At 39.7% G+C, this 24,224-nt stretch overlaps 1 protein-coding gene across 2 annotated transcripts in view; it reads right to left on the bottom strand.

The window, feature by feature from the left end:
• EXO1 (exonuclease 1) overlaps nt 1-21,229 on the bottom strand; it is a 42,074-nt gene extending 20,845 nt beyond the window's left edge. Inside the window, exons 1-11 of one of the 2 annotated variants that reach the window (XM_011955693.1) lie at nt 21,056-21,229; nt 20,381-20,674; nt 19,885-19,986; nt 18,831-19,008; nt 16,984-17,103; nt 15,911-16,034; nt 13,325-13,462; nt 12,094-12,306; nt 10,129-10,316; nt 9,359-9,455; nt 3,926-4,151 (exon numbers count right to left, since the gene is read on the bottom strand). In XM_011955693.1, coding sequence (XP_011811083.1) covers nt 3,926-4,151; nt 9,359-9,455; nt 10,129-10,316; nt 12,094-12,306; nt 13,325-13,462; nt 15,911-16,034; nt 16,984-17,103; nt 18,831-18,991 — 1,267 coding nt within the window. In that variant the 5' untranslated portion in view covers nt 18,992-19,008; nt 19,885-19,986; nt 20,381-20,674; nt 21,056-21,229. The remainder of the gene's footprint in view (nt 1-3,925; nt 4,152-9,358; nt 9,456-10,128; nt 10,317-12,093; nt 12,307-13,324; nt 13,463-15,910; nt 16,035-16,983; nt 17,104-18,830; nt 19,009-19,884; nt 19,987-20,380; nt 20,675-21,055) is intronic. The other variant, XM_011955694.1, reaches the window with a different exon arrangement.
• Between the last annotated feature and the right edge of the window lie 2,995 nt (nt 21,230-24,224).

The following is a 24,224-nucleotide window of genomic DNA, read 5'->3' as shown; positions in this document are numbered from 1 at the left end:
ATTATGCAAGGAATTGTGAGTCCTTGCAGAAGAAGAAAAACAAGTGTTCCAGGCTCCCCAACAAGGCTTTCAGAAGCCACACCAGATTAACCTCATTTTTTTATTTTCTCAATAAGGTTATTAGCGTAGCTGTTTGGGGACTCCGTAAGTTAAGCATGTCTTGAATTTGGCAAGACACTTGAGTGTCTCTCGCATCATCCTAGCAGACGATGCAAAGCGAGATCTACTGTATGTTAGTTATGGGGATTTGCAGCAAGTTGCGCAGGCCTAGAAGACTACTACTGGCAACTGTTAGTCAAAAGGAAGTCTGTCTCATATACTCCAGATTTCTGTACTTGCTCTGATTCAGTTAAACATTATAAAAGCAGACATACTGCAACCAAAACTTTTAGACTCATCAATTTCCAGATGACATAGATAATACCCATTTGTTAGAAAATACAAAGATTCAAACACAAAAAACAACAGGCGGAACAATGAACTAAAATGAATTAAGATTATTGTAAGAGGAATGAGTTAACCCACGTTTAAGTTTAAAATGTAACTAGACCTGGCTTAACAGCAAATGGCAAATATCAATTATCACCTAAGCAAATTCCAGCAAAATGCCAGATTGCAAGAATGTGAATGCAATCTTAGTTTGCAATAATACAAGTACAGGACTGAAATAGTGCCATAATTCTAAATATTTATTCTGTGGTAAGCAGACCACATTTCAATAATCATACTCACTTTAACAATTATGCTATTATTAAAAACCTGTATTATATCCTGAATGTCCAAGGAACATAACAGCCTGGAAGAGAAATTTAGGAGTGTCACAATGGCTATCTTTAAATCATCTGAGAGGCTGGTACATAAAATAGGAATTAAACTTGCTCTAGTTCTTTTGTTTTGTTTCTGTGTTTGTGAGTGTAGAAAGGGGATAAAACCTACTGATAAGTTGTAGTTATAAAAAAGTAGACTTAGTCTGACAAAAAGAACTTGTAAACTTGCTGATAGTGAGCTATCTACATAAAAGGGACAGCATATCTTGATCGTAGCAGAAGAAAATGAAAGAACATGTACAGGCCGGGGCAGTGGCTCACACCCATATTCCCAGCACTTTGGGAGGCCGAGGCAGGTGGATCATGAGGTCAGGAGTTCAAGACCAGCCTGGCCAACATGGTGAAACCCCATCTCTACTAAAAATACAAAAATTAGCCGGGTGTGGTGGTGGACGCCTGTATCCCAGCTACTCGGGAGGGTGAGGTAGAGAATTCCTCGAACCCAGGAGGTGGAGGCTGCAGTGAGCCGAGAACATGCCACTGCACTCCAGCCTGGGTGACACAGGCCACACTCTGTCTCAAAAAAAAAAAAAAAAAAAAGAACGAACGAACATGTATGCACAGTGTACTTCTTCTATAACAAGTATATATTATCTTATATAACATACACAAAAACCTTTTATTTCATATGAAGAAACAAAGGTTCAGATATAATTATCATGAAAATCATTTAGGTTCATAAGGAATCAGGATATTTCAGCTGAATATGGATAATCTATACTTAAATTTGAAAAATAAAAGCATGAACTAAAATCTGCAAGTCTTTAATTGTTGCTATTTCATTCACTGATGTAGATGTCTGAGGGAAGGAAGTTAAGAGAGAAGGAAGCAATTATAATCATTCTTTCCATGTTAAACATCATCTATGGTGAAAATATTCCCATGTTTCCCCAATACCTAGTATATTACTCTCAGCACTTCTGTTCAATACTGTACTAGAGATTCTAGTTTCCTTTCCCCATTTAATTGTCTTGGCACATCTGTTCAAAATCAGCTGACCACATATATGTGGACCTTTTTCTGAACTCTGTTATTCTGCACCAAAGCTCTCCTTACCTATCTTTACATCAGACACACTGTTACATCACACACTGTGGTTTATAGGAAATCCTAAAGTCAGGCAGTTCAAAAGAAAACAAGCTTGGATTCTTATACTAAGAAAAATAAATAAAAGGTATCTAAACTGGAAAAGGAGAAGCAAGATTGTCTTTATTCACAGGAGACATAGTCATTTATATAGAAAATCCTGTATATTCCACAAAAGATATACTAGAACTAATACGTGATGTGAGCAAGTTTGCAAATATATGATTAATGTACAAAAATCAACGGTATTTCTATAAACCATCAATTAACAACTAGAAAACAAAACTGAAAACACTATTTACACCAGCATCAAAAATCTGATATATAAAGATAAATTTGACAACAGATATGTTAAGATTTGTACAATGAAAACTACAAAGCATTAAAGACTTAAATGAATGAATCAGAAAACTCAGTATTGTTAAAATGTCAACTTTCTCCAAATTCATGTATGGATTCAACTAAATCACAATAGACTTTTTATTTTTATTTTTTATCTGTTTTGAGACAGTGTCTTGTTCTGTCACTCAGGCTGGGGCACAGTGATGTGACCATGGCTCACTGCAGCCTCAAACTCCGAGGCTCAAGTGATCCTCCCACCTCAGCCTCCTGAATAGACGGGACTACAGATATGCATCACCATATTCGGCTAATTTTTAAAAGATTTCTTTTGTTTTTATTTTTTGTTTTATGATAATGTATTCTGACCCTTTGAGCAGGGAAGCTGCAGCTTTGGAGAATAACCAGCTGACAGCTTTCTTAATTTCCTCTGCCTTCCAGGTTCAAGTGATTCCCCTGTCTCAGCCTCACAAGTAGCTGGGATTACAGATGTGTGCCACCATGCCCGGCTAATTTTTTGTATTTTTAGTAGAGATGGGGTTTTGCCATGTTGGCCAGGCTGGTCTTGGGGCACCTGATCTCAAGTGATCTGCCTGCCTCGGCCTCCCCAAGTGCAGGGATTATAGGTGTGAGCCACTGCACCAGCCCTAAAAATTTTTTTTGTAGAGACAGGGTCTCACTATGTTGCCAAGCCTGGTCTTGAACTCCCAGGCTCAAGCAATCCACCTGCCTTGGCCTCCCAAAATGTTGCAGTTAAGTAGGTGCAAACCACTATGCCTGGCCTTTTTTTTAAAGAAATTAAAAAGCTAAATTCTAAAATGTACGTGGAAATGTGAAAAACACGGAATGGCCAAAACAACTTTTCAAAAGAAAACAAACTTAAGAGACTTACGCTGTCCCACTTCAAGATTTCCTACAAAGCCACAGTAATCAAAAGTTTGTCTGATGTAAAGATAGGTATGGAGAGCAATGGTATAGAATAACAGAGTTCAGAAAAAGATCCACATGCATGTGGTCAGCTGATTTTAAACAGATGTGCCAAGGCAATTAAACGGGGAAAGGAAAACTTTTTAACAAAGGGTGCTGGAACAATTGGACAGCCATATACACAAGGTACAAAAAAGCCATAATCCTTACATCACATCATATTTAAAAAAAAAACTAACTCAAAATGGCTCACAGGCTAAAACTGTAAAATGTAAGAGCTAAAACTAATGATGATGCTTGGCTGTGTCCCCACCCAAATCTCATCTTGAATTGTATCTCCCATAATTCCCATGTGTTGTGGGAGGGACCTGGTGGGAGGGAACTGAATCACAGTGGCTGTTTCCCCCACACTGTTCTCATGGTAGTGAATAAGTCTCATGAGATCTGATGGTTTTATGAGGGGAAGCCCCTTTCACTGAGCTCTCACTCTTCTCATTTGCCACTATGTGAGACGTGCCTTTCACCTTCCACCATAATTGTGAGGCCTCCCCAGTCATATGGAACTGTGCGTCCATTAAACCTCTTTCTTTTGTAAATTGCCCATTATCAGCAGGGTGAAAATGGACTAATACAACCATAAAACTTCTAGAAGAAAACAGGAGAAAATCTTCACGACTTTGCATTGGGCAATGATTTCTTAAATATGACCAATATTCACCAGCATTTTGCAAAACTGAAATACGTACCACTTCTTGGTCTTTTCACAATGGATGATTTCCTTGGGAGATTTAACCCTTTAGTACTAATCACTCGTTCCACTCCCACAGTACTTGGATTTTCCTTCAATCGTGGGGCATCTGAAACAATACCTGACTCTGGTCTGGGAGAATAATTCCTATGCCAAATGCTGCTAACATTAGCTGACTTTTGACATGTTTTGTCATCCCAACTACGACTTCTTGAATGGGCAGGCTAGAAAAGGAAAAGGAAAAAGGTTATTTGCAGAAAGAAAATAATCAATTTATTTCATTCTGTATCAACATAAATTATAAATAAACATCTTAAGTTACCCTTAAAAAGAACAGCTGTTGATGAAACAGCTGTCCTTGAATAACATTTCCTACTTTGCTGGTCCTATACTTTTCCATTAAATGTTTCTTATATTCCTAGGCCTGTTTTCCTTCTGAAGAGAGTCAAGCAACTTTGTTAGCTCATTTAAAAAAAAAAAAAAAAATCAAGAGCGGGAGTAAGTGTAGAAAAAAGATTAAAAGCAAACAAACAAATAAAAATCTTCCTAATACAAATGGTGCAAGAAATAAGACTGCAACTGAAGAAATGTGGTCAGGAAAAAGGTGTCTTTAAAATGGAAAGCAGCCAGGCACGGTGGCTCATGCCTACAATCCCTTCTTTTTGGGAGGCCGAGGCAGGCAGATCACTTGAGGTCAGGAGCTCAAGACCAGCCTGGCCAACATGGTGAAACCCCGCCACTACTAAAAGTACAAAAACTAGCCAGGTGTGGTGGCACGCACCTGTAATCCCAACTACTTGGGAGGCTGAGGCAGGAGAATCACTTGAACCCAGATGGCGGAGGTTGCAGTGAGCTGACGGGGAGACTCCGTTTCAAAAAAAAAAAAAAGTTACTCACAATTACTACATATTTTGGAAGACAAGGATCTAAGATGACGTCAATGATATTCTAATAGAGAAGGACAGCCAAAGGGAAAAAATTAGCAAAGATACAAAAAAATATCATTACAATCCCACCTGACAGAAATCCCACATGAACTCAGAATCTAATCTAAGCCTTTCACTTAAAGGGAAAAATAAAAATAAATAAAACAGATGACATTATTCAGAATACCCTTTGAGAATTAATAAGGAAGGTAATTTAATTGAGGGAACGAATGTAAAAAATAGCTTTACCAGTATAGCTCATGGCATTAGATCCCACTGATGGTTTTACTAAATAAAAGAGAAATAGACAAGTAGAAAACCAGACTGGGAAAAACAAATTTTAGATTAAAAAAAATTCATTTGGTGTACAATTATGGTTCCTACAGAAATTTCTCTGAGAAGGATAAAAATCTGACAGGGATTTGAGCTGATGAAGGATGGCCATCTTAGCATTCCATAACATTGCCATCGGTAATGGGACATACTCAACACAGCCAACTATTTTTGAGTTTCTGGGACAAAGGAAAAGCTTAAGAATCATTCTTAATGAAATTATAGGCTGGGTGTGGTGGCTCACACTTGTAATCCTAGCACTTTGGGAGGCCAAGGGGGGCGGATCACCTGAGGTCAGTTCAAGATCAGCCTGGCTAATATGGTGAAATCTCATCTCTACTAAAACTACAAAAATCAGTCGGGCGTGTTGGTACATGCTTGTAATTCTAGCTACTTGGGAGCCTGAGGCAGGAGAATCAGTTGAAACTCAGAGGCAGAGGTTGCAGTGAGCTAAAATCATGCCACTGCGCTCTAGCCTGGGTGACAGAGCAAGACTCCAACTCAAAAAAAAAAAAAAAAAAAAAAAAAAAAATTATAATGCTGTGGCCAGGTGTGGTGGCTCCACATGTGTGACCTCAGCAGTTTTGGAGGCCAAGGCAGAATGACTGCTTCAGATCAGGAGTTCAAGACTAGCCTGGGCAACACAGTGAGACCCCACAGACACACACACAAAATCAGCCAGGCATAGTGGCATGTGCTTGCAGTTCCAGCTACTCAGGAGGCTTGATGCCAGTTAACGAAGATTGTTTGAGCCCAGGAGCTCTGACGGTGTCACTGCACTCCAGCCTGGAGGACAGAGAAAGAGACCCTGTCTCAAAAAAAAAAAAAAAAAAAAGAAATGATAAATACTATCAATAGTTCAGGTGTGTAAAGATAGGACTTTTCAGTCTCCTTCTTTCCACAATCATTCCTCAAAACAATAAGAATAAGAAATACAAACTTCATCTGCAATAAAATTAGGAAATAATCTGCAACTTCTAAACTACAGTGAAGAGAGAATATAGATGAAAGAAATTAAAAGACTTTGTTGGCAGAAGAAAGTATCAAAGAGAAGCCAATTCCACCTACAGAAACCTGGAGAAAGGCTTAAGAATTAAAGCCTGGGAATTACAGAAGCCCCTGGTGGGGGGTACCTCACGCAAGAGAGAATTATTTGACCCGTGTCCCCATCTCCAACCTGACCACACAGTCAACAAACATCTACCTGCCTTCAGAACTAGAAATGAAACCCACAAAGAGTAACAGACTCTGTAGCAGGCATTTCTGAAGGTAGAGAGATTCATTTGTCTGAAAACAGAGATGAAACAAAAGGCTAAATATTGAATGGCAAGGAACCATGCATGCTACCCTTTCCTGGCCTGTCCCAACTCACTTTCCCTATCCTGCTCTCAAAATACAGCCAGCCAAAGTTTAGACACCCTTGGCAGGCATCTCTTTTTGGAAAAATGTAACTATGCAGAGAACATTCCAACATTGGAGAATTCACAAATCAAATCTAATGTGTTACCAACCACATCACCCGAGAATGAAGTCCAACATCAGAAACCCCACTCACTCCCACAGCGCCCCTCAGGAGCTTTTCGGGGCCCCTTCGAACATGGCTGCACAGAAGTTTCCACCATGAGGGAGGAAATATCAACACAGGAGAAAAGGACACAGCAGTTACAGAGAGTGGAAGAAAACTCAAAAAATTATCATATTCTGAGAGACAAAGATAAGAGATGACATCCAAATCTTCAAAAAAAGTACAATTAGGGTCCCTAGATATAAAAACATGATAGAAGTAAACAATTCAACAATTTCCTGCACTGATAGAACAGCTCTGCGTTGTCCAGTCTTAGCCACTAAGCACTTGAAAGGTGGCTACTCTAACTGAAGAACTAAAAGAGCAATTTTATTAAATTTTAACAAATTTAAATAGCCACACACGGCCAGTGGCTACCATATTAGACCGGGAAAGGTGAGAAAATAGGGAAATGGCAATCTGAGTGGAAGGTTTACATAACTGAAGTTGATAAAGTTCATTTTTAGTGTTGTTATGGATTTGCGCTCTCTTGGTAGGCCTGGCTTATTTCCGCTTACAGTAATGGTTACTTTTCAGTGCTCAATAGATCACCACTTTGTTAGGGATCATCTTTTCCGGGCTTCTTTTTTTCTCAAGATGTGGTTCCTTTACATGGTAAACACTAAGACATCCTTAGTCCATCCATAACGAACAATCTAAGAGTTCCCTTAATATATCACTTTTTCTACATACACTGCTTTTTTGTTTTTGTTTTTTAGCCTGAAATCACTCACCCATCTTGAAAAACTCTATTAATCCTTTTGCAAGCTGAGGACACACATCAGTTTCTCCTTGAGCAGACAGTAGAGAGCTTGGCTTGGAATCACAGCTTCCCTATTTATTAAAATGGTGAGCTGGAAAAGTTATTTAAGTGTCTTCTAGTTGTTTCCTCAACTGTAAAATGAGAATGGTGCTGACTTCAGAGGCTTTCTGAAGAGTAAATGAGTTACTGTGTCTAAGGTGTTTTAGAGAGCACCTGGAACATAGTAAATGCTCAGAAAATGTTTGCCATTATTATTATGAAGCATTCTCTTAAGTGGAGTGAGGGACGTGCTTTTTGTTCCACAGAGCCTAGAATACATCTTTAGTATAATACTTACCGCATTTCTCTCCACAGAATCACATCTCCTTCCTATTTAGGCAATGGGCATTTGACCGGCAAGGATCTTACTTTTCCTATATTTCTTATTTTTCTTCATATTCCAGAACCCTAGCTAACCTAATTACATTGTTTCAGTGCTTGATAAATGTTTAGTAAAGCAATAAAGTAGTGAGCAAGAATTAAACTGGAAGCTTGGGGAAAGAAGCAAATGTTAACCAGAAGGACAGCTCAAAGAGGCAAGAGGTTGTAGCAACGAAATGGAAGCCAAAGTTTATTTCCAAGTTTTCCGGTGTGAGATCTATAAGTGACACTCATTCACTCAACATATAAACATAGTAAAACATCATGCAGCGGTGAGGACCACCAAGTTCTGCCTTTATGAAGACCACATTCTATTGCAAAGAATCGGAAAAGAAGAGAAGCATAATGTTGTACAGTAATAGGTGCTAAGTAGAAACATAAAAGAGAAATGTGATTAAAAGTTGATTAAAAACATGAAGAGTTTAGTTTTGCCTATGAATAGACTTGAGGAAATCAGAGCTGCAAGAGACAGTGAGAATTCTGTGGTTGGTGTACAGGAAAGAGACTGGAGTAAAGATGGAGATGGGAGTTCTTTACGTAAATGAGATTAAAGCCCTATGGATTTACCTAAGGAAGAAATGTAAATAGAAAAGAGAACAGAGGATAAACAGGAATACAAAGAGAAAGAGAATGATGGCAGACAGTATCTTAAGGAATACATACAATACTGAAGAAGCAGAAGAAAACAGCAAATTGTGGCCCGGCGCGGTGGTTCACGCCTGTAATCCCAGCACTTTGGGAGACCAAGGCAGGTGGGTCACCTGAGGTTGGGAGTTCCAGATCAGCCAGGGCAAAATGGAGAAACTACGTCTCTACTAAAAATACAAAATTAGCCGGGCGTGGTGGTGCATGCCTGTACTCCCAGCTACTCGGGAGGCTGGGGCAGAATAGCTTGAACCTGGGAGGTGGAGGTTGTGGTGAGCTGAGATCACACCACTGCACTCCAGCCTGAGCAACAGGAGTGAAACGCTGTCTCAGAAAAAAAGAAAAGAAAACAGCAAATTGTTTAAAGAAATAGCAGGGCATGCATTAAATATTTGTTAAATTGTGCATGAGTGAAAAAACAGCTTTAACTCCCGAGCATTCCTAGGTTTGGGTCTTCAAAAAAGCCAAATGCCACAGAAGCTGAACGGGGTGAGATGAGAAAAAAAGGCATCAAATGCTTGGTATAGTCAAAGAAATGCTCAAGGATAAGGGTTTGATAATAAATAAGTCACTTCTTTAATTTTAAAAAATTAACCAATATCCCTGTGCTCTAATACATGTAATTTCTCTAGGATCAAGTTGTTTTTAATGTACACTCTGCACAGAGCCTGGATACAGAAATGCTTAAAAGACGCTTTAGTGTATGAAGATTTGCCTTTAATCACAGCTCTTGAGACATAACTAAAATGTGTTTTCATAGAGTGGTCATCAAAACGTTACCATAGCAGTGTCTGGATTGTAGTCATCGATCTGTTCAAAAGTATTTATATCTTTATTTCCAAGTGCTATTTGAAGAGCTATGGAATCATCAACATATCTAGGTTAGTAAGATTAAGGAAAAAGGTACTTACTAACAACCAGCCAAATGATACCAAACTAAGATGGAAAAATGTCATCTATTGTCAAAGAAAATCCATACGTTTATGACTTAAATGGAGTCTCCTTACTTTATGCATCAGCGTTACTGAAAGCAAAGACACAGTTTGCTAGTCTCTATCTGTCCCTGCAGGAGTTGGTGTCTTCTGACGAGGGCCTATGCCATTGACGCCCTTTCAAGAGAAACAGAGGGGAAAGTCCTAGCCACCACCTGAGTGACTCAGGGCTCCGAATCAGCCTGCATGCACATGGCCGGTGGCTATGGGAAGGGCATCCTCTCCTGGTGCACTCAAATGCCCAGAATGCTCCTCCTGGTAAGTTGAGCTTGCTTGCCACGAGGAGGTCCTCTCAAGAGCCACCTTTGGAATGTGTACCGTAAGTGACGGACTCTGTGTATGCTCCTGTCAGTCAATCTAAGGAGAATGCATAGCGGATGAACCTTCGGTTTATGAACAAAAAGTTGTTCTAAATTTTTACTAGCATGGTAATTTAAATGAACAATATAAAGATTTCACTATAAAAAAAGCAAAAATAAAATGCCTCACAAAAAATATCACCATAAAAATATTGAAGAAAAATACTCAAATTCTACCATTCTGGTTCAGAAAGGATACTGCCCAGCGTAGCTTAGTGTTTCAGGATCAACATCATCTTCATAGGCGTTCAGAGGAGTAAGTTTCCTTTTGATGGGATCAAAAACTAGCTGATAGAGGAAGGTATTGTTGGCCCGAATAAATCCTTTGATGTAATCCTCTGGTACCGTGATATTCATCTTGAGATAATGTCCAATTTTCTTGATAACCTAAAAATGCATGCAAAAATATTTTATCTGCAACTAAAGAACAGGGAACATATTATCCTCAAGGCTGATTGATTTACATCACAGGGTCATGAAGAGGGATTGAAACATTAATTGCTTTCATCTACATTAAAAAATTCTACCAGCTAACACAACCATGTTGTATCACTTAAAATTCTAAGTCTCATAACTAGTATTTTCTTTGTTTTTTCTATTACTAATTTGAAGGATAAAAACATACAGTTATATAATACATCGAGTTTGTGTTTCTACGTGTAACTCTGAGATACATTATTCATTCAACTTCAAAGTCCTTTTCATCAAGAAAGGAAAAAACAAAGAACATCCAAAACCTGAGAATTAAAAAAATCCAATTATTCCGAGATCATATTTTTAAACCAAGTTGACATTCTGATTTCTGTGACAGTCATGGATGCTTAAAACTGGAAAGGATCCTAAACATTGCACAGTCAATTCATAGATGAAAAAGGGAAGACCCAGAGAACCAAAGGGATCCTGGAGTCACAGGCTAGTTAAGGCATGTGGTCCTATTCCCACCTGGGACACTATCTTCCAACCTAGAGATCTTTCCATTACATTACATCACTCTTAGCCCTGAGGACTCATGCCTTGTACTCTTGGAAACAGAAAAATGGAATTTCTGCTCTGCACACTGTAAGGGCTTTAGAGAATATCCAAGGGGGAAAATGAGCTTTTTTGTTTATTTTTTAAGAGAAACTACAAAGTAGTGATGTCCAGAGTCTCAGAATTTTCCAGAGGATATATGACACATGATATCAAATGAGAGTTAATGAGGCAGCAGATACAGGTTGGGTACACATTATCCAAAATGCTTGGCACCAGAAGTATTTCAGATTTTGAATTTTTTCAGATTGTGGAATATTTGCATATACACATTATGAGATAACTTGGGGATGGGGCCCAAGTCTAAACATAAAACTCATTTACATTTCTACACACTGAGAGCAAGAGGGTGAAGGAAAAAAACTCAATTTATGTTTCATATAAGCCTTACACACATAGACTGAAGGTATCTTTATACAGTATTTTTAATAATTTTGTGTACCCTTCACATGAGATGAGGTATGGAATTTTTCACTTGCCATGCCAGGACTCAAAAAGTTTTGGATTTTTGAACATTTCAGATTTTTGGATTAGGGATGTTCAACTTGTATACAAACACAGCTGTCTTACTATTAGGCCATATTAAAGAGATTTGCATAAATGCATGATTCCTCTCTCTCATAATTTTTATTTTTCATAAAAGCATGCTATTTATGCTAACATGTAATGAGTTTATTATAAAGTTTAAGTGAATTGATAAACATTTGTTTTAATTTTTAATTCAGTAAAGATCAATAGCTATTGCCTACATAAACAAAAAATATTACCATAAAGAGCTTGAGGAGGGTAAATGGATCTTGAGACCAAAAAGTTTGAAAACCACTACTATAGAGTTATAGCACAGAAGACAAAAGACTCTGAGTTTAATTTTACCCTATAATATTTTGCCCTTGAGACTCTTTATACTAGTCTTTATTTTAAAAATCACTACTTTTTTGCCAATTGCAGAAAACATGATTTTCCCAATATATGGTAGTTGCTAAAGCAAAGTTCTAGTGCCTCAGTCATTTGCTCCTTTTAGTAATGTCATATAGGTGATTCACATAAAAGAATATTTAAATCCATATTCTGATTTATTATTTTATTAAGGAAATGCTTCAGAAACTGAATATGACACTTAGCAATTCACTCTTACCTTTACTATATCTGGATTATTGGCTAGTCTTAGGACTTTGCATGCTTTTGCCAATCCAATCCCACGCAGTGATGAAAGGTAGTCACAGCCTGAAAGAATACACATGTAACGAAACTTCTCTTCTGTGAATACATCCCCAAGTTGTCTGCACATTCCTAGCCGAGCTTGATCAATTTCAAGTCCATTTCCAAACTGGTCCATCTTTAAAATCACCTTCAAAAGGAAGGGAAATTGTTAATACCTAGAAGGGCCACTTTTATTTGTCATTATCTAAGCCACTGCAATAATTTTAAGAAATCTTTCTTGTTCTTCACCGTAACACTGAAAGAGAGGAGACACAGATAGACAGGCTGATGACTACAAAGTTTACAAATAAATTATGCTGAAGCACAGGATACAACTAGACAAGGCTATACAGCCAGGACTCAATTGTCACAATTCTGGTATAAAGAAAGATCTTTTTGCATCTCTTTATTTCCTACTTATGTTACAGGGTTGACATGATAATCAAACAGTAATGCATACAACAAACATTTTCTCTTTCTCTGTCACTTGTACCTTTTCAGTAATCTTTTTCCTTATTGTTGAAACAATGCATGTTTATTGTAGAAAATTTGGAAAATATAGAAATTCAGGAAGAAAACAAGTCATCCATATTCCCTCATTTATCACTGTAACCTAGCATTAATTAACCTTTTGATAGAGACCCTTCTAGTCATAAATACAGGCATTAACAAAAATGAGAACATCCTGTAGTTTTGTATCTTAATTCTCCCCTAAAGTTTTCCATGAAATAGTTTTATACATAATTCTAAATAACTGCATTGCAACCCATTACTACATAAGTTAGTATACCTAACCTAATCAAGAAATATAAAGCATATGTTGTCATTGTTAAAAAATAAAACTGATAGGTCCACATTCTACTAAAGAATTTGCATAAAACAATAACAAACCCCTCCAACCTTAAGGTCTTACTTTTGAAAAGAATCCAGAATACACAAACATCAAGCAGCAAAACCCTTCTTTTCATTTTAAATAATTATTAACATTATAAAAATAGATGTCAGTTGCAAATATTCTATTAAAATAATTTATTTTATAAAATTTTATAAGTATTATAAATATTATAAATTATAATAATTTCCTGGACAGGAAAAACTGCAGCTTCTTGATTTACACTACTCCTATCTACATAGAAAAGTGATATATAGTAGTCAGAGTTGAGTACCTTTTTACAGCCAAAAGCTAGGAGATCCGAGTCCTCTGTAATTATGGCTTGTACAATTCCCGCTTTGTTAAGATAGGCCAACTGTGCATCAGCTTCATAGGGAGCCACGAGGCAATCTACGCCCTGAGACCGGGCAGCCTGGAAGAGAATCAAAGTGAATCTCTAGCACGGCATTTGGAAAGTACTAAACAACTTCCTGTTTCAAACCCACTTTATTACTAGCCTCAGCACACACATGCTAATATTACTTTGAGAAATCATTTCCTTTGAAGTAGAGTTGTTCTACTATAAGTTTCAGTATATGTTGAACTAATTATATAGCCACTAAGACATTTTTTAAAAATCAATTTATAAAATTTGGAGAAAAGAAATACTGCTACACAGCCAGAGGAAAAAAGAATCCTATAAGTTACACAATTAATTATTTTATTTTTTGGAGATAGGTGCTGGCTCTGTCACCCAGGCTGGAGTGCAGTGGTGCCAGCTGGCAGGGCACACTGCAGCTTTGACCTCCTGGGCTCAGGGTTCAGGTGATCTTCCCATCTCAGCCTCCCGAGCAGGTGGGACTACAGGTGCATGCCACTATGCCCAGCTGATTTTTTTGCGTTTTTTGTGGAGACAAGGTTTTGCCATGTTGTCTAGGCCAGCTCTCAGACTCCTGGACACAAGTGATCCACTCGCTTCAGCTTCCCAAAGTGTTGGCACTGTAAGAGTTGAGCCATTGTGCGTGGCCCAATTATTTTATATTATAGAAAGCTTCCATCTTAAGAATGGCTATGTTCCAAATATACATTTGTTTGGAGTTTTGAATATATGTTCACCATAAAAATAACAGGCTGTCCTGTCAGGCTACGAAAGTCAGTGTACTGACATAGTATTGATAAAATAATAGACCATATTCAGCAATGTCTTGGGGGAAAATATATACATATGTATATGTGTGTATACATATACACACACACGTGTATATATACACACATATATAACTCTCCTCTAATAATATATCTTACATATATATTATAGACTACAGCACTATATTTAAACCAATGCATTATGAAAAAATACTTTTAAAATAACCTTGCTAAGAAAAACAGTCCCTATCATAGCCTCTGTGTCAAAATCTAGCCAGTTGGAACTGGAACTTCCATGTTCTAAATTATGGGAAAATGTTCCCAAGGCCTGAAGAGAGGCTTTGAGAAGTGAAAAAAAAAAAAAAAAAAGAAGGAAGAAGAGGAGGAGGAAAGAGGTGTCAAGATCCTGCTGTTATCAATTTTGGTGACAATTTGCAATTTGCTATTTTTCTCATTTTTTTTTTCTTTTTCTGTCCAGCAATAGTCCTACTCTCATCCTTTTACACCATTTATGTCCAATCAGGGCTTCACCTCTACTTCCGCACACGACACAGCCTCTCTTCTCCCGACCACAGAGCACACATTTCCTTATACATCACACTTTCTCCAGCATCCCATCCTTTCCTTCTAGCTTGACCCATACAGAAAGAGCCAGAGACTCAAATGACAAAGCCAAAATCGGAACTGTAGTGCCTATTTTAGCTCAGGAACTGGATGTCAGAACTGTAAGCTAGAAAAAGCTGACTCCACCTTTATCATCATACCTTTAACAGGCTGGGCACAGTGGCTCACCCCTATAATCCGAGCACTTTGGGAGGCCGAGGTGGGGGGATCACCTGAGGTTGGGAGTTCAAGACCAGTGTGACCAACACGGTGAAACCCGTCTCTACTAAAAATACAAAATTAGCCACGCGTGGTGGCGCATGCCTATAACCCCAGCTACTTGGGAGGCTGAGGCAGGAGAATCGCTTGAACCCAGGAAGCAGGGGTTGCAGTGAACCGAGATCGTGCCAATGCGCTCCAGCCTGGGCAACAGGAGTGAAACTCTGCCTCAAAACAAACAAACGAACCAAAAAAACACATCACCTTTACCAAGTAGGCTCTAAAAAGGGGAAAGTGAGGGCTGGGACTGTGGGCACCTTGACACTAAGACTTACAGGAATAAGGAAAGAAGTTGCTGCAAGGAGGAGGTGAAAGGGAACAGAAGTCTGTAGGGTGCCTGGGGCAACGAAGCTAAATCACAGATCTCTGTCATTCAAGAGTACCAGTTACAGTAAGTGTTGAAGACCATAGAAGAGTTGGGTGAGACCAACGCCTCCAGGAATTTGTTCCTTCCATCTCTTTATTTTTTTTTGTTTTTAAGAGACAGGGTCTCATTATGTTGCCCAGGATGGTCTCAAACTCCTGAGCTCAAATGATCCTTCTGCCTCAGCGTCCCAAAGTGCTGGGATTACAGGTGTGAGTCACCGTGTCTGGCCCTGTTCCTTCCATTGCTATGGAACAATATGACCAAAGAGAGAGCCTTACTTATGCCTTAGGATTTCTCCTTGGAAATTGTTGAAGTCTTCTCTAACTAATGATGCTGTTCCCTTCTTCTTCTGACATCTGCCCTTTACTTGAAGTTAGGCCTAGAACAATTTTCCAACCTTGATTTTCTTCCTCTCCCATTAATAAACAAGTTGTAACTAGCTTTGGTGAACTTGCCCATCTTTGTCTTCATTTTCTAGTGGCTTACTTTAATTACTTTGTGGGCCATGGCATGTGTGATATTGATAGACCGGGTGAAACACTCTCGGGCTTCTGAGACTTTCCCCTCACGAAGAAGCTGCTTTCCCTTAAGAAGATTGGCTTGTCGTCTTCTGCAAGGGAAGAACATTTTAAAAATATAAAACATTTAAGAGGCTGACTCAAGAAACTGTAACAAAACTATAATTCAAGAAGCTTTCCTAGAATTGAAAAAAGTTTCTGACTCATTAGAAAGTACACACCAGGTCCTTGAGAACATTAACCCAGATGCTTTGAGCTTCTAAGGCAAAAAGAACAAGTGATTTAGAATGATTATATGCACACACACACACAAGATTACCATTACACTTTTCCACAGCAATTCTTTATGTCAAAGAAAATACAGTAACTAAGATACTTTTAAACAAAAGTGATAATAATGTAGCAGATACATAACATTTAAGGAAATCTGTTCACATACTAGGCTATAAAATAAGCCTCAACAAATTAAAATTTTATTTATTAATTTTTTTTAGGCAAGGCACAGTGGCTCACGCCTGTAATTCCAGCACTTTGGGAGGCCAAGGCGGGTAGATCGCTTGCCAGGAGTTTGAGACCAGCCTGGCCAACATGGCAAAACCCCATCTCTACTAAAAACACAAAAATTAGCCAGGCGTGGTGGCACGCGCCTATAGTCCCAGCTACTCGGGAGGCTGAGGCACAAGAATTTCTTGAATCTGGGAGGTGGAGGTCCCAGCGAGCCAAGATTGTACCACTGCACTCTAGACTGGGCGACAGAGTGAGACTGTCAAAAAAGAAAAAGAAAAAGAAAACTTTTAGTGACTGGGTCTCACTGTGTTGCCCAGGCTGGAGTACAGTGGATATTCACAGAGACGATCATAGAGCACTAAAGTGTTGAACTCCTGGGCTCAAGTGATCCTCTTGCCCCAACCTCCTGAGTACCGAGGACAACAGGCGCAAGCTACTGAGCCTGGCTTAAAATTTTAAAAATTGGTACCATATAGACTATAGTGTCTGACCTTAGTGCAATTAAGTTAGAGATTAAGTAGAGAATTAACTTACTCTCTTCTAGATCTCTCTACTTCCTTTTTAGAAGGTAAAGTACATCCATCAAATACGAGAATAGGCTTGATCCCATGAGATAGTAACATATTTACAAATTTCATACAAAATCCTACATACCTATGGAAAAAAAGAAAAATACATTTCAGTGCTTCGCCTTTCTTAAGGTAATACTTCTTCTCTATTTTAAGCCAGATGAGAAAATGATGAAAAGAGAAGGTTTTTTATTTTGTTATTTTAAGCAAATGTTTTCATAGGAATTGGAACTCTAACTTACTAGACTTGGATTCAAATCCTGCCTTGGATACTTATGAGCCAAGTGATGTCTGGTGAACTACTTGATCCTCCAAGCCTTGGTTTCCTTACCTGTGAATTAAAAAGCTTTGATATCCCTTCTAATTCTCACATCTTTGGTTTCAAATCTGGTCTTTTCCCCTCATTTTTTTATGTTAAAAAATGTCAAATCTATTGAAAGGTTGAAAGAATAGTACAGTAAACACTGGATTCTTCCAACAATACCATATCACGGCAAGTGATTTAATAGTGACATAATACTATCTAATACTCTGTTTTTATTATAATTGGTACAATTGTCTCAATAATGTTTCTTATATTCAGTGGTGTCCTGGTAAATGTTTAACAACCAGTTCTCAGGGAAGAGGTACCTGATTTCCCTGAGATAAATATTCCTCAATGGCAGATGAGCTACCTAGGTGAACTCAATGAATGCTGAGCTGAGAAGACATGGTGTATAAAGAGCCCACATGAGTTGGCTCCAGGACACCACTGCTACTATTTTTTCCAAATCCAGGATCCAATCGAGGGTCAGGTATTACATTAGGTATTGTGACAAAAACAAACTGCATTTACAACTTCTATCATTTTATAAAAAGGGCATTTTAGCTCAAAAACAGGAAGGGGAAAACATAATCTTTAAAGATAATCTTTTTGCATAACACAAACTTAGCAGCTAAAATAAAGAAAATAAAAGATGACCTTTTAAATCATATATAGTCATCTTGATTAAGACTCACTACATTGTTATCCTTATTTTTTCTATTTGTTGTAGATCAGTGACAGTGAACTTGCATTGGCATGGAACAATGATTGGGACCTGCTGATCATAAAGCAAAATTTACAAGAAAGCAAATAAGAAATAATAATGAAATTTACAACACATTTGTTTTTTTGCTAACCAGGATTAGCAGTATGTTTTCTGTACCCAAGAATGTGGGAGTCAGAAATCATCACGGATTTCAAAGCATTTGTCAAAACATTTATCTTAGGTTAAGAATTGGGCCAGGCACGGTGGCTCATGCCTGTAATCTCAGCACTTTGGGAGGCTAAAAAGCAGGTGGATCACTTGAGGTCAGGAGTTCGAGACCTGCCTGGCCAACATGGTGAAACCCTGTCTCTACTAAAAATACAAAAATTAGCCCAGTGTTGTGGTACGCGCCTGTAATCCCAGCTACTTGGGAGGCTGAGACAGGAGAATTGCCTGAACCTGGGAAGCGTAGCTTGCAGTGAGCTGAGATCGTGCCACTGCACTCCAGCCTGGGCAACAGAAATTCCGTCTCAAAATAAATAAATAAATAAATAAAATAAAGGAGATATGAATAGTCTTTGTCCATCAGTGTCTTGATACTCCGCCTTATTATAAAGAAAGAAAACTAGGCCTATTATCACAGAAGGAAGTCATCCCTGATTTGGGAATATTCTAAAACATACAACTTTCACTTCCTGATAAGTTCTGGCATTGAGTGAAAACAATCTGTTTCTGAGGGAAAAAAAGGCACTGTAGGTCTCATTCTTAATTGTCAAAGAATTAATATAAGGTCTAGACTTACCTATCAGTAGGTTCACCTTTGGCTAGTTTTTCAGCACAAGCAATAGCTCCTTTGTGAAGCCAGCAATATGTATCCACAGCTACTACCTGCCCTTTATACTTCCTCACATGGATGGGTTCAGAAGCTTCTTTGATAAATTGTAGCAATCCGTGTATCCCCATGGTGCCAAATTAACTACCTGACATGAAAAGACACAGGGAGAACAGTCATATTTAAAGAAAATTACATTTATCAAAACATTTTAGACAAATAAAGAAGAAAGCTTGGAGTCCAAGGCAGAAATTGTTCAGATATTCAAGAATCACTGCTCTTTAGTATTTTAGCTGGGCTCCTCCCTGTCAAACAATTTCCATAGGGTAGAATTTACATTAATCACTAATACTACCTCTAATGCCACTTGACATTTGCTTAATGTTTATTCTTTCCAAAGTGCTTTGGCACTTTCACTCCTAACACATGCTTCAAGGAGCCAGGCACAAACAAAACCATGCGTGCGATGGCATCACATTGCCTCTACGAAGGGCATTAATTATAAGGGTCAACATGCAAATTCAGATAGGAGCAGAAACTCAAAACAGTTTGTAGGAAGGTAAGCATTTCAATGAAAAAACAAAGGAAAAATTCAAAAAGGATTACAAAAAGGATCCTGTACTTGTTTAGGACTGAAATTCACTGCTATTAGAATGCATTATTCTAAGCACGAACATTCTGGTAATAAACAGTGGTGGTGTCTAGGGGCAACTCCATCAGTCTCTCTGAAAGCTACCCCAAAGAATTGTGAAACTGCGTCTGCTATGCAAATACAGCTTCAAGACAAATGCTTTAACTTTCCACCCCCTTCCATTCCAGGCCCCTAAGCCCTTTCTATACAGAGATTCTGGAACTGTCACAGTCCTTTCTGAAGAAACGACCTCCCTCCCACAACTCTACAATAAAAAGTTAGTAATGGGCACTGAGCAGTTGCTTAGCATTTCATAATACAAATCTCTCCTACCAAACGTTAAGTTTGGAAGGAAAGGAAGAAAGAAAGTACAGGATCAGGAGTCAGCTTTACCCTGTTGACACCTTATCAGAGCTCTAAAGGCTCTAGTCCAGTTCTCAAATTTCAGAGGTTCTTAGACTCTCAACTCCACTCTGTGACTGGGATTCACTAGTTCTGCTGTGAATGAATTTTTTTTTTCTTTTTTTTTGAGACGGAGTCTCGCTCTGTCGCCCAGGTTAGAGTGCAGTGGCTTGATCTCGGCTCACTGCAAGCTCCTCATCCCGGGTTCACGCCATTCTCCTGCCTCAGCCTCCCGATAAGCCGGGACTACAGCCGCCCGCCACCACGCCCAGCTAATTTTTATATTTTTAGCAGAGACGGGGTTTCACCGTGTTAGTCAGGATGGTCTCGATCTCCTGACCTCGTGATCCGCCCGCCTCGGCCTCCCAAAGTGCTGGGATTACAGGCGTGAGCCACTGCGCCCGGCCTGTGAATAAATTTTAAACAAAGCAGTTAATCTGGATGCAGGTGGTCCTCAGGCCACAGTTTCAGAAAAACAGTCTCTTACCTCTCAGGTGGTATCTAAAGAGTTTTCTCTCACTCCGAGGAAAACGGATATAATAGTTCATGAAATTTACATAACTTTCTTCGGGGCCAGGCAAATATCCTCGAATAAGTATTTCTTCTTTAGCGTAGTAAGAATGGCTGAGTGCAAAAGTAAGAATGACGGAGTACGTATCTCAAAGAGATTGCATGTGGCACTCGCGGTAATAACAGCCCCATCTTCACTTTATCCCTCTGTCTCGCGGAGATATGCAGGCGTGGCCCCCAAGCCCATTCCAGACGACACGTTTCCTTAGGTCTGCACAACATTATGGGAAAATGTGTTTGTCAACATTGAAAGGTGCAGAGACTGCATGTAAAACCTGGACTGCCAGCTTCTGCGGAAAAATGAGAGAAGTCTGGCAACCCTGGCGCCTGCTCCAGCCCGGAATCGTCTGCTCTCTATCTCCCTCCGTTCACTGAATTGCAGACCTCTCGTGGCCAGACGTCCCCTCGGAACAAAACAACACATACTCCACTCAGGCTAAGGGCTCTGCTGTCGGGATGGGAAGATCACACCAGACTCTCTCCTTCCCCTCCTGGAGGACCCCGAATCCCGAGAGGAGGGTCGGAGGTGACGCGCAGGTCGACCCCCAAGGGAACCCACCCATTTAGCCTCCGCACAGCCCGCTCCTCTCACCTTCCAAGAAGGGACTCTCCTCCTCCCCTTGAACGGAGCCGACTGAGGTTGGAGAAACCCGCCCCGACGCCCCTAACTCACTGTGGCCAGAGCACCCACGGCCAGCGTCGCAGAACACCGGCAACCTGGCTACACAGCGCGCGAAAGGCTGACCTTTCAATTTGCGCGGGTTCCCTGCGGCCCCGCCCAGCGGATGTGACGTCAACGCGTACCCCGCAACCCGGCTCCGCCTCCTGCGGTTTCCAACACGTAGCGTCTCGTCCTGAGCCCTCCGTCTCGCTGGGCAGACAGCGGCCAACTGCTCTGCGACTCCAGCCTCTGCTGCCGGCCCGAACCCCTGCGGCTTCTTGAGGGACCGAGTGACACTGGCGCTGCTGGCCGATGGTGAGCAACGCCCCGGAAGTTGGGAGTGTTTACACCTGTCGGGGCTGCTGGGCGTTGTAGTTCTCTCCTGGGTACAGCCCCAGTTCGGGAGGCTGACGTTGAAAGAGCGCCGTCGCGCGTTTGTGTTGAGGTTTTTCAAACCTGGAAAAGTTGCTCAGTCGCCCTTGGCGTCATGAGTCCCATCCTAAGTCCTTCATTCTCTTTAAAACGCCCGGTCGCCTCTGTACAAATCGAAATCGAATTCAGTTCACGCTGGGCTCTTTTCCCCGTTGCAGTAGTAGTAGTGGTTAAAATCTGCCCCTACCATTTTACCTAGAACACAGCTTCGTTTATTTTTGACATAAGTCGGGGGAAAATTAACTATATAACAAGACCTTGAAAATGGGCCTTAGAGACAAAGACTTTAAAGGCATTTTGGACTTTCATGGTCACCTGTGGCTAGGTTTCCGATCCTCATAATACCCCAGACCTCGTCGCTGCCCTCTTAGGAATATTGTGATTTAAAAAATTGGAAGAAACCTGAGGCCAGACCACAAAGTAATGTTCTGGGCTCGGAGATCAATAGGAGTGATAATTCAGACTCAATTCAAGGAATTGAAGGGGGAGAAGTGAGCACATTGTTAAAAATGCTCCCCATTTGATTACCTTCTTTACATCTTTCTCCCTTCTTTTAAAGTCTTTTCATGATCAATGTAACATCTATCATGCCAATTTTTCAGGCATCTCTGATACCTTAAATTTGTTATTAAAATTGTTGAAAAGGTGCCACGTTTGGGGAATGTGTTTGGAAGAGTAGTGTTGCTTCCTCCCTGGTTCCGGTCTTTAGAGCTGGGACTAGGAGAGATGAGGAAAGTTATCTTCCCTCCCTCTTCCAAAGGCTGTGGTAGACCTCACCCTAAACTAGCTTGGAGTGGACTCTTGGGGAAAGTGGGGGCCAGTTTCAAACTGCAGTAGATTAAAGAGGAACTTCGATGTGGGCAGCGTGTGTTTGTAGAAAAGCCTTCTTATAATCATTGGAATCCAGCTGTAGTAACTGCTTCAGTATCTAGAATCCAGCCATGAATATGTCACACATGGGGGTCTTAGGAAGGAACCCCAAAATCAAAAAGGCGTCCATTCCAGTGTCACTGAATCTGTCATAAAACTAACATGAGAGTTTGCTGCACTGTGAACAACTCTTGTATTTACTATGAATTTGACTCCCAAGGTTTCAAACTGGATTCTTGGCTGCAGTGTTCAAAGACTAAAATTGAAAAAGAAACACTAGTTACAATACATTTCACTAACAGAATATTTTTACTCTTTGGGAGGACAAAACCGTTTGCATCAATGTGTGCAGTAATTTACTACTGCCTTAAGTGTGTCTGTCAGTTCCAAGTGGCATGGGGGACATAAAGAGATGACTTGTGTCTTCAAGGAACTTACGATCTAGTTCTGTAGACAAAACACATGTTTATCAGACAGTGAAATCACAAATCATGATGACATGTTATTAAATGCTGAAATAAATGGTGTATCCCATATGTTTCCAGCTTAAGACTCAGTTCCAATGTTACCAGTTTCCAAATGTCTTCCCTAAGTTGGATATTTGTTTGATAGGCACACACATTCTGTGATGACTCTTTTGCCTTGATGCTTCTCATACTCTCACTGTGTTTGAATTGCCTTTGCCCTTCAATAGCCTGAAAACCTTTTGAGGTAAGGTTGCCAGGTTTAGCAAATAATAATGCAGGGCACCCAGAAATTTGAATTTCAGATGAACAACAGATAAATATTTAGTATATCTAATGCAATATTTGAGACATATACTAAAAGAAGTCCCCGTTTATCTGAAACTTAAGTTTATCTGGGCATTCTGTAATTTTATCTGGCATCCTTACTTCGAGGGCAGGGATTATGTCTATGAATTTTCACATCCCAGTAGCATTGGTGTTGATTTTAAACATTTCAGATGTATGGAGTAATACATGAATGTCCTAGGTATGGCACTATTATTATGGGTTTTCTGGGCTGCTCTTACCTTTATTTTTTTTATGTCAATTAGCATTTCTTTTATTATGAGTTATTCTGTTAATTATGGGCCTCATATATATTTTTTCTTTTTATTATTATTATTATACTTTAAGTTCTAGGGTACATGTGCACAATATGCAGGTTTGTTACATATGCATACATGTGCCATGTTGGTGTGCTGCACCCATTAACTCGTCATTTACGTTAGGTATATCTCCTAATGCTATCCCTTCCCCGCCCCCCGCCCCACAATAGGCCCCGGTGTGTCATGTTCCCCTTCCTGTGTCCAAGTGATCTCATTGTTCAATTCCCACCTATGAGTGAGAACATGTGGTGTTTGGTTTTCTGTTCTTGCAATAGTTTGCTGAGAATGATGGTTTCCAGCTGCATCCACGTCCCTACAAAGGACACGAGCTCATCCTTTTTTTATGGCTGCATCGTATTCCATGGTGTATATGTGCCACATTTTTTTAATCCAGTCTGTCACTGATGGACATTTGGGTTGATTCCAAGTCTTTGCTATTGTGAATAGTCCTGCAATAAACATACGTGTGCGTGTGTCATTATAGCAGCATGATTTATAATCCTTTGGATATATACCCAGTAATGGGATGGCTGCGTCAAATGATATTTCTAGTTCTAGATCCTTGAGGAATCGCCACACTGTCTTCCGCAATGGTCGAACTAGTTTACAGTCCTATCAACAGTGTAAAAGTGTTCCTATTTCTCCACATCGTCTCCAGCACCTGTTGTTTCCTGACTTTTTAATGAT

Source organism: Colobus angolensis, unplaced genomic scaffold, assembly GCF_000951035.1.
Source record: "Colobus angolensis palliatus isolate OR3802 unplaced genomic scaffold, Cang.pa_1.0 Scaffold40, whole genome shotgun sequence".
Taxonomy (NCBI): Eukaryota; Metazoa; Chordata; class Mammalia; order Primates; family Cercopithecidae; genus Colobus; species Colobus angolensis.
The sequence above is the reverse complement of the archived record's forward strand: the minus strand, read 5'-3'. Positions and strand labels throughout refer to the sequence as shown.